The following is an 11,386-nucleotide window of genomic DNA, read 5'->3' as shown; positions in this document are numbered from 1 at the left end:
TTTTCCTGCAGCTGCTTTTTAAGTTTCATTTTGTTCATGTTCCAATTCAAAATAAAGTCAGAGATATTTCATTTTGTAAAAATAAAGACATGTTTTCAATTTCCTCACACATCACAATTACTACTGCACAAGAGTAAAAAAATATTGCATTCATTTTGTTCCAGGACGAAGCCACAGTGTGTCACTTGCTGCCACAGCCGACAGTCTGGACACTGTGTGACAGGCATCCGCTGCCATAAATCAACAGTGTGATTGCTGTATTGTCACATTTCGGCCAAAGCCTGAGGGAAACATACCATCACCTGTGAGGGAGGATTGAGGAGCAAGGTGAAAATGTGTGAGAGAAGAGGAGGAGGATGGAGGAAGGAGGTGGGAAAAGAAAAAAAAGAGGCAGATGTGAATATATTCATGGGAAATGGATTACTAGACGCAGGAGAGAACGATAATTGTTTGGAGTATTCGTTCCAAGTCCCAGCTCAATTTCAAACCCTCCACTTAAGTGAGTGGGTAGGAGAGTGTGTGAGTGTCTTTCAGTATGTGTGAGAGTGTGTGTTACAAGTGGTTTTGGAGTGGCATCAGTGCCGGGTGTCATCCTCTGTACTTAGCTTTAGCACACCTCATTCAAATGCACAGACCCAACCTTAACACACAAACATGCACATGCACACACACACACAGTTAGGGTTCATTGTTCTGCAGCTCTCGATTGTCAAATCGTAGAGCAACACCACCTTTCCATCAAGAGAAGAGTCCATTATCCCTCACACATTATCTTTGTGTCACCCTCCTCTTCTTCACATCTTTCCTGATACCCTCTTCTCTGCCTCCATCACCCGCTGACGCTCACATCTTTCCTCTCTAATCATTTTATCTTCTGCGTTTGTTAATTCATTACTTATTCCCTCCACTCTTTCTAGATCGAAGCTAAAATAATCATAATATTAATATTATGATTATTATGATTATTATTAATAATAATCATAATAATCATACACTTGATTTGTATAGCACCTTTCATACAAGAAATGCAGCTCAAAGTGCATATAAATAAATACAAAATAAAATAAAATAAAAACATGTTTAAAGAGGCTACAATAATTTCTTTATGTCAAACTTGCAAACAATGTCTTACTTGCTCATCCAGCAGATGCAAAATTATGCATTGACTTTCATTTGGTGTTGTATTTCTGGCCCTCTGGTGAATGTGGGTGCAAAATTCATTAGTGGCTGTGACAGTGTGAATAGTGTTTCCACCTTGAGAGTCTGTGTATAGCTGATTGCAGACAAACTTTGGAAGATTGGGTCATTTTCTGGAGTTTGCTTTTCACATATGAAGAACACAGCGGGAGATTGTCTGGGTCCGATGCTTTCACAGCAACAGGAAAATGTCAAACATTCAAGCGAGGGCTGGAGCATGCAGGAGGCAGGACATGACAAATAAATTCTGTTTTTGTCCACAGTCCATCGACGTCAGCCCTTATCACAAAAGCTCTCAAGATTACCTACTTGGACATTTGGGTTCTCACATACACCCCCGGAAAAGACACATACTTTAGTGAGGATTAACATTGATAACAACCGTGTTAGAGAAGATCAACATGAAAAATGGAAGTGATCTGACCCATTAGCCCTGTGTACTCATGTAAAAACGACTGTTGCGTAAATGTATCAGAGTATGATTTTGTTCAGGAGCACCTGGTGTGAACTCATCGATCTGTTCTGGCTCTGTTTTTGGTCTCCACCAACTCCTGAGAGAAAAAATACCTGGCTCCAGCTGCTAAATTCTCCACTTAGTTCACGCTAGTTGCTAATGTTTGTGTAACATTTAGTTCTGGGGAGGAGCACACTGAATAGCTTATTCACTGAAAACATCTGCATGCTGCCTGCTAAAAATGATGCTACAGAGCAGTGAGGGTTTTGGGCGGGACAGCTACAAAGCTACTGAGCTCTGAAACGTCGAGATTGAGGCGATAGTAACAAGTTTATCATTATGAGCGATGTTTCTCACATTGTTTTCGCAATTGTCATTTTATATATAAATGAATCGACTTTTTAAACCGTGTGTGAGAACACAAACTATAGAAGCCTTAGCTGGAGAAGTCACTTTACAAATCCCACATCTGATTGTAATCAGTAATTCAAGTCTTTTCTCTGGAGTATTTTTTGGCGATGTGTCGGAAATGAGCAGCTGTTGCACAAGAAGATGAGGCTCAGTGGAATAGAGTGGAACTCCACAGTGAAACATGAACACCTACCTGCTACCAGTTATTTACACCAGCCGATTATTTTAAACGTTAAAGTTAACATGTTTCCATTATGGTTCAGCTGCTTCACTATTTAGATGCTCGGCTTCTGAAACAGTTTGAAATGCGTGGAGTGGACCTCTGTACTTTGTGTCATCATCTTTATTTCAGCATCTGATAAGTGCATGTCGACACATTTTGGAGAAAAGAAGCTACAGCCTGAGAAATAATAGATATCGACAAAACAACAACAAAAAAATCTGGGTTCTGCTTTTTTCGATATCATCATCAGCAACATCTGAAAAAGATGTTTGAAAGTATCATAGGCTTCATATACAGATGGACGACATGACGGATAGTATCTCGACTGCCACCTGGTAGCTGGCTGCAGAACAAGTCATTATAAACCGTGCCTCCTCCATGTAAGTAGATTGAACATGGTCCCAACTAAAAAGTCAATGTAGACAACAACAAATTTCTCCTCAAAGATCTGTCTGTCATTTCAGACCATTCCTATTACGCTGATATTTGTGCAAGTGCTCATTTTTTCCATTAAGCTGTAATGATTAACAGCTTAGACTGATTTTTTTTTATCTTAAAGTATTGTCATTTGTCATTTGGTTGAGCATTGTGTTATTTTGTAAATGCAGTGAAGAGTATTTACATTTATTCACTCAAGCTCCAGAAATACCAAAACCTAGTTATGTTTTAAAACAACAGCACTCTATTTTGGAGGTATGTTTTGATTTCAACCGTGAAAAGCCACTTTCACCATCATTTGCAGGTAATAAAGCAGCTCTGTCCACTTCCCTCTGTCCTGTGTTGCTGTAATTTGAAATGAACTGTGATATTCTTGGTTTTGAAACTGCTCTATGAGCAGAGCCAAACCTTAAAAGAAGGCTCACTGTCAGCATGTACAGGCTGTGTAAATAAAGGTTTTGAATCCAGCTGAAGGAGGAGGGAAGGAGGAGCATTGGGTGGGTGTGTATGTGTGTGTGTGTGTGTGTGTGTGTGCGCATGTTTTTTCCTGATGGGGTTAAGTGCACCAGGAGTGTGATGTGGTGATGGAGGGAGGATGAGAGGGATAAAAGAAGAGGAGACAGAAAAACGAGAGGAGAGATCCATTAGCTAATGGATGTGTTCAGTCCTGTCTCGTCAGACTTTCACAGACTCTCTCTCTCTCTCTCTCTCTCACACACCAGCACACACACACACACACACATACACACACACAAAACAAGCCATTGAACTGGCCTGTTTTTTTGAACTGTGCATCTAGTACACAAATCGACTCGACTTATTAAAACAAGGCCTCAAATAATCACAAATTTTACTCACGTCAACTGTAAAATAAAAAGAACAGATGTGTCCACAGTCTCCGTACATGTGTGATTATGTGTGTGTGTGTGTGTGTATGTGTGTGTGTGTATGTGTGTATGTTAGTGCCATGAGAAACTAATTGGTGTCAATAAGACATCTGTGGCTTCTCTTTGATTAAGCCTGCAGGCTATAGGAATAGAAATATAACACCTCACACACACACGCACACACACACACACACACACATACACACTGCCTGTGGTCGAGCTGATAGCAAACTCCAGGCAGGGCCCATCTGTCTCATTACAGAAACGGGTCTCAGTAGAGAATTTGTATTGTTTATGGTCTCTCTCTCTCTCTCTCTCTCTCACACACACACACACACTCACACGGGCACAAACTATATTGTTGGCATGGCTGGTAGCCTTGCTCAACATCAGAGCTGTTGGACACAGAAACAAGTTGATGTGACAGAAGAATGAAGAAATAAAAAAGAAATAAAAGATTGTGTAACACGTTAACCCAGAAGGACCTCTCTGGATTTACTGGAATAGAGTTTAACATTTGAATAGTGGAGGAGGTCAGTGACGGGTGATGAGTCACATTTCAATCTGTGTATTTCACTCTTATTTATGTTGCAATCCAAAGACTTTTGAACTGCACTCATCTGGATGAAAGGTAATAAAGGGAGGTTGAGATTCAACTCAGCAAAAATGAAGAAACCAAAATAGAAAATGACAGACACAGGAACTCAAGTCTGTGCAATATAGCATTGGTCCATTCAATCCTCTGACTGCCTGGGGGGAAAAAACTAAAAACCTTTGGTTTGTGACCCGAGGATCTGACAGAGCGTTCGTGATGGGAGCGCTGCGAGGAGGCTGTGACCTGGATGGTGCCTGTCCTTGGTGAAGCTTTCGACCTGAGCCCTGCACCTCCTGTTGTAACCGTCTGGGGCTGTGAACTAGATGTGTTCAGTGAGCAAACTGCTCTGGGTTAAGGTTGAGGCGCAGGGTAGGTGGTGCCTCTCAGAGTAGAACTATAACTCCTAATATACAAATATTGTACATTTGAGCATTACCTCTTGTTTAGAGCTGGACGTTGAATAACCGTGTGGCTGAGAGCAGGATGTCTGCAGTCATGAAGCTAAGCTGGCTGCTGACGGACAGTAAATCTAAAAACTGCTTGTTAAACTGTGATGTCTTGGAGGACTTGACTGATCAGACATCTGAGAAACATGAGTAAAGTTACAAGTGATGACTTTTTCAGAACTTTTCCCAACAGCCCTCGAGTAAAATGTCCAGAGAAGGATAAGTTAGCCCATGTGAATATAACAGTGATTCACAGCGAACGAATGGGCAGTTGATGACATTTCTAAAATGAGACAGATGCCACACTGAAAAAAAGAATCCAAATATCTCAGAATGAAAACGTGAAAGACGTCATTGAAGTTGTCAACCTGGAAAGGTTTTGAGAGCTTCAGTGATAAGAACTGAAGCCAGCGTCAATGGGCTGTAAACAAAAACACGCTGCAGAATTTATACTTGATGCCCTCGCTCTACCCAGTAAACCCCTTGTTTGAAAAGTGGACATATTCCTGTTTTTGCAATGAGTCTGACCTGGACTATCAGTTTGCGTTCTTAAAATGTGAAAGGCAAATTCCCGAAAATGTCCAGACCCAAGTTTCTGGAGTTCATATCTGTAAATGACTTGAGAAATGATCCCAAACACAAATCAAATACAAGAGATGGAAACCAGGGAAGAGAAACAGGAGACTGGCGGCTGAGTGTTCAGGCAGTTTGTACTTATGAACCAAATCAGCCTGATGATTCATCTGTGCTCTCCTGGCTCATAAAGAGGACGACTAGATAACTCTATTACTTGTAGCTGCCTCACTTCAGACTTCCCCTCGCATGTGTGCCTCTGCTGTATTCTGTTTTTTGAGTGATTCTGAACAAAGCAAGAAAAGAAAAGATGCCTTTTCACAGAGAAGAAAGAACTTTAATTAAATATAGTGACGAGTCAAAAAGTTACTTTACACTTCAAAGTTCAAAATAATAATAATAAAAAATCAACATTATCATCTTTACAGTAGTTTCCTCTGTACTTCCACACTGATACTGCTGATAACGTGTGTGAATGATGACCGCCACTGAATCCAGACAAGCTGCGATGAATGTGTTGTTTGACAAGTGCTTCATCATACTTCATTAAGCCAAACCCTCTTTTCGCTTCTTCCTGTACAGGTATTTAAACTATGTAATATACAAACACACAAAAAAAAAACATCCCCTCAACTTAATTAAAATATTACATTTTTCTTTTTAAAGGAAAAATGATGACACTCAGTCACACACACACGCTCACCAACAGAAGAGTGGTCTCCAGACCCATGTTTGAGATAAAATAAATAGGTGGCTCATTTTTTTAAAAGGAAAAGTGAAGAAAAAGAAAAAGCAGAAGTCAAACATACAGAGTATTAATAGCACAATCAAAACAAGGTGGGGGAGGGACATGAAGAGAGGAAAGGGAGCAGAGAGAGGACAGAAAACCTGACTGGAGCAGGAGAAAGGAGAGAGAAAGAGACATTTTTTCCATCCATCTCTTTCTTTCATCATCATTCCATGAAAGACAAACACAGACAATCATATTGACAAATTTGTAAATGCTACGTCTAGATAATACAAAAGAATTATGCAGACTTTAACATTGATGATACAAAATGAAACTTCTATAACTTAGAAATGATTTAAAAAAATACACCATGGCTTCTTTTAGTTTGATTGAAATGAGCAGTGGAAGTATGGCTTTTAATAAACAGACAATATAATATAAAATCAAAAAACATTCAGGTCCTCTGACAAAAAGACAAAGCAAATGAGAACATGTGAACATAATGAAGGACGTGAGTTTTCAGGGTTTTAGTTTTGAATACTGCCGTCAGTCTGCTGAGGCTACTGACTTTTGTCTGAGAGGGTGTTTTTCACTCATTTAGCATCAATCTGAAGTTTGAGTTTGGGTCTAGTGAGGTTTTCTGTCCAGTAAAATTCCCTTTTAAATAGTTTCTAGTTGTGGCAAATCTGAAATCTGACTCTCTTATACAGCACTGACATAAAATAACATTATTGGCTTATACTGCTTGTGACAAGAAAACACGTGTTGAACAGCAGGGAAACTGTGGCATAAGACTGTTTGGGCATCAACATCTCAAATAAGGGCTTTGGCAAAATTAACAGAACACAAATTAAAAGCGTTAAGACTATAGAATCACACACAGTGAGGTGCAAGCTCAGACTGCAGTGCTGAGGGAGCAGTGACGTTCACAACAAACCATCAGGGAGTTTCCACACACTGCAATTTTAAGACATGTTGCTGGCAAGTTGCCCTGCGCTGCAAAAACTGTCCCGTGTGGACATGGAATCTTTACTTCTTAAGAAAATATGTGCAAAAGCAGGATGTAATTATGGTTGAAGGAGACATACTATGCTTGTATTGAGGTTAATAATTTGAATTACTTACTGCCAATGTTTAGAAAACAAATTACTCTCCTCGTACTGTCTATTGCTGCAGCTCTTCTGTTCAGCCTCTGTCCGAGATACTTGGTTTTAGCTCCTGTCTCTTTAAGACCCCCTCCCAATAGAGCTTACTCTAGTTTGATTGGTCAGTTGACCCACTCTGTTGTGATTGGCCAACCACTTCCACTGTGTGTAGGAAATGTCGGCCTCTGCTCTCGCCTCACTTGGCTTTGTTAGGGACTGTGCCAGACCAGTCGCTAGGTGTGGATTGTGCAAACGTGGGGCATCGGACTATCGACAAGGCATTTCAGTTTCGTTCACTGTGGGGAGCTCCTTTTACAGTGAACTTTTGGCCTTTTAAATTTGCAGAAATTTTCCATACACAAAAAAACTATATAACACACTAGAGGAAAGGAAAACTCAAAAGCAAACTATGTCTCCTTTAAATAAATGTTAAGTGGGGCAGATTTTAAGCCATGTACCTCAGTTAAAGTTTTTTTTTTGACTCAGTTGAAACTTTAACGACTTGGCAATTCTTGCAGCGCAGAATTTAAGACACACCATTGGCTAGTTTTCACTAGATCAGTGGGCAGGTTACACAATCAAATCTGATTGGCTGTCTAATCACGAAAAAAAACAAAAAGAGTTAAAGTCACAGCAAACCAACAGAGGGAGTTAAGACAAAAACATGAGATACATACGAAATCAAATCCCACAGCAAAACTGAAGTCAAAATGGCAGCAGTCTTTAAGACATGTTGTCCCTTAGAGGTCACCGTGGCTGCGTCCCACTTAAAAACAGATCAAATGGTCACAGGAGCGATGGACAGACTCGTTGGCAGAGTTGTTGGGTCAAATCCTCGACAGTGAAGCTGCTGTTGGCATCAAGTCATCACACACCTCTGTGTTAGGTTGGAGCTTCATCAATTTATGGCCTTTTTACAACTAACTATTACCGAGGAGGTTTTGTTTTCACCTCTGCAGATCCATTCGTTGGTTGGTTTGTTGTAAGCAAGATTACGCAAAAACTACTAGATGGATTACCAGGAGGATCAGGCGGGGGTTTATGCGCAGTTTTGTGCGGATCCAAATACAAAATCAGTATCCAGTGGATTTAAATGTGGTTTTCATTTGGTGGAGGTATGCACTCTCTCTCTCGAATCTTGCATGGTTTAAAACAAAGTTCGTCTTGGTTTGATGAGTGACTGAATTCTCTCTCTGCAGAGTGTTCGCTGAAAGGCAGACTTGGAATTTTTCACTAAACGAGCACAGAAGAGCATCATCAGCATCAGTCGCAGGCAGGAAGCATCTGAATCCATCAAACTGAATGATTGAATGGAGATGAAAGAGCGTGTGTGGATTTGGCAAAGAGGAGTGATAGTGTGTGTGTGTCTGGTTTGGCTTGTCTGCGTCGGCTGGATTTGACCCTGTATGAATCCATGCAGCCTCTTCATCATTATCATCATCATCATCATGGTTTTTTACTCATCATCAACACCATCATCGTTAGGTATTCTTCACATTATATTCCTTCATTAACGACCAGACGTCATAAATAGAAAATCCCTCATGTAGGAGATACAGTTAGAAGATGAATATCACACGTTAACTGCACAAAAATTAAAACAAATCAACAATCGCTCAAGGGAGGAAGTGGATTCTCTCCAAAATAAATACACTTCCAGTGTCCATGGAGAGTCGTGATGTAGGCGTGGCCATTCTCCTATAAAAGCATCAAGGTGTACAAAGTCTAAACAACTCTTTTCCTCGCAAACATTTTTTTCCTTGCAGTTGTTTGTTTTTTCCATGTTAGAAAGGGCCTGAGTTGGGTTTGTTCCTTCAGATAGGGACAGCTGCTTCCATCCCCAGACCGGAGTCCGACTCCCACCAAAATCCTCCGCCAGGATCGGTGTGAGTGTGCTTGGTTCATCTCACACACACATACACACACGCACTCACGCACGCACACACACACACACACACACACACACACACACACACACACACACACACACACACACACACACACACACACACATTCATGTACTCACACCTTTTACATGGGTGGGACAATCATTCCAGGGATTGCTGCCGGGTGGAGGGAAAAATAAACAGAGGGAGGGAGGGAGAAAAAGACAGAAAACTTTTTAAACATAGCCAAATATTTTCGTCGTCATAAAAAAATAAAAACTCTCGTAAATACATCAATATGTTTTCCCATCTGTGCAGCTGTGTGACTGCAGAGACATTTAAACATCAATAGAGGAATAAATCAGTAAAACTGAGCGAGGACACGTCATTCAAGTTGGCTGTGAGAGAAGTTGCTTACACACAAACACGCACATGTAATGCAGCGCCGGAACAGTTGGCGTATATAACTATATGTTTGTGTGTGTGTCTGAGATTGCATCATGATGTGTTGTATTTAAACCCAAGGGATGGGTGTGAACACAGAGCCCAGCCCATAGTGACATACCCATAGAAATTATTAAATGGTTTCATATTCCATGGGAAGTGAAAACTGCAATTGGAAAATAATTTTGTTTTGAAAGAACACTACAAATTCTAATGTTTCAGCCAAACCTTCAGTTTTTATGCCCAACCCCCACCCCCCGAAAAAACACGGCCAGGTATACTGACAGTATAAAGTGTCAAGAGAGTCGAACAGCTGTCATTGTTGATCGTTCCCTAGTAAGCTGCCAGCGTGTGATCACAGAGTGTGTGTGACAGAGGAAAGTACTGTGTGTGTGTGTGTGTGTGTGTGTGTGTGTGCGTGTGCGTGTGCGTGTGTGTGTGTGTGTGTGTGTGTGTGTGTGTGTGTGTGTGTGTGTGGTGTTTATGTCAGCTGTGCTTTGAGGCTAAGCTTTGAGTTCCCACACCCTCGCTCGCACATGCTCTCTCTTACTCACTCTCTCGCTTCACACACACACACAATCACACACATCCGGCGCACACATGCGTACACACACACACACACTAGGGTAAATTCACACAAAGCTAAACAAAGTCAGTAACAGAGACAAATTCACTGTGCCTAATGTCTTTGTTTTGTTTCTGTAAATATCGAACTTCCTGTCTTTTGTTTCCCAGCCAATAGAAATACAGAGAGGCGTTACCAGGCAACAGATCTGCACTGTGGGATGAGAGGTGAATGGAAAACTTACGGAGGCAGAAGATGAAGTGATGTTAAGAAGGAGACAACAATGAAAGAAAGGCGACGTGAAGTTGAGGTGAGAAAGCAGGAAAATGAGGGAATTGAGTTATGAAATGTTTTAAATGAATTGGTCAGTTTATCGGAAGGAGCAAATGTGAGTGGTTAACAGAGTGGACTGAAGAAAGAGCTGAGGAACATACTTCAGGTGAAGGCCAGGCCTTGTAGAGAGCTGGCTGTTGAGTACTTGCTAGAGTCCACAAATGTCTGATCTGGTAGAGAGGCAGAGAGACAGGGACCGAGACATGACAAGGGAAGGGTGGAAGTTCAGAGGAATAACAAGAGGATGGGTTACAAGTTAGAGAAGAAAAACAGAAGGGACAGGAGAACAAAATTTGAAGCAATACAAAAAGAAAGTGGATACAAACTGTCCTCAACAGAAAAAAAGTTCATTTAAAAAGCTTAAAATGACCTAACCACAACTTGCAGTTATTAAATAGGCAAATAATCTCCTCTTTCAAGAGAAATACTGAAGCAGTCACAAGTATTAAGTGTCCTCTTTGGATTGCATTTTCAGTTGTATTTATATTTGTAATTAAATACTAAATGTTATTGGTTTTTAAGAATGATGAAGGTTAGAAAATCCAATTTCAAAAACCAAAAAAGGATGTCATCGAAAATTTTCTACAACATGCAGTGTATGATGCAAAAGTGTCTCTTAATTTATCAGGCTTGTGTTTTGGGGCAGAACTTGCAGTGAACCAATCAGATTTCCATTTCCTTTTTCTCTTTGAAAGCAGGGTCACACTAGGGGTTCTATGACAATGCGCTTTGCTAATATCATCGAGGCTGATGGGAACTGTATTAGTTCTGCATGTTTTGGTCATAAAACAAAAATCTGATGATGTTTCATTGTGAGGATGTGAATGCATGTAGAAAATGTCATAGAAGTCTTTTGAGACGATGTTTTTGAGTTTAGGCATTTCTCCGAATAATATATGAATAATATAATCATATAATATGAATTGAATAGCAGCAAAAGCAGAGGATCACAAATTCAATACGAAGAATTCCTAACTTTTGATATAAGTTAATATTTTATCAGGTCCTGTGAGAAGAGGAAGAGGAGAGAAACATGCAGGGAGGATCATTAAGGATGAG

General features: G+C 40.5%; 1 protein-coding gene across 5 annotated transcripts in view; it reads right to left on the bottom strand.

The window, feature by feature from the left end:
* Positions 1 to 5,539: 5,539 nt before the first annotated feature.
* The window catches only part of LOC109635905 (transcription factor COE1-A), an 82,485-nt gene continuing 76,638 nt past the window's right edge, over positions 5,540 to 11,386 (bottom strand). For 3 of the 5 annotated variants that reach the window (XM_020097389.2, XM_069539758.1, XM_020097390.2), the window contains exons 16-17: positions 10,429 to 10,497; positions 5,540 to 9,162 (exon numbers count right to left, since the gene is read on the bottom strand). In XM_020097389.2, coding sequence (XP_019952948.1) covers positions 10,430 to 10,497 — 68 coding nt within the window. In that variant the 3' untranslated portion in view covers positions 5,540 to 9,162; position 10,429. The remainder of the gene's footprint in view (positions 9,163 to 10,428; positions 10,498 to 11,386) is intronic. The other 2 variants (XM_069539759.1, XM_020097391.2) reach the window with 2 other exon arrangements.

This window comes from Paralichthys olivaceus, chromosome 15 (genome assembly GCF_024713975.1).
Source record: "Paralichthys olivaceus isolate ysfri-2021 chromosome 15, ASM2471397v2, whole genome shotgun sequence".
Taxonomy (NCBI): domain Eukaryota; kingdom Metazoa; phylum Chordata; class Actinopteri; order Pleuronectiformes; family Paralichthyidae; genus Paralichthys; species Paralichthys olivaceus.
Note: the sequence above shows the minus strand (reverse complement) of the source record. Positions and strands in the feature narration are given on the sequence as shown.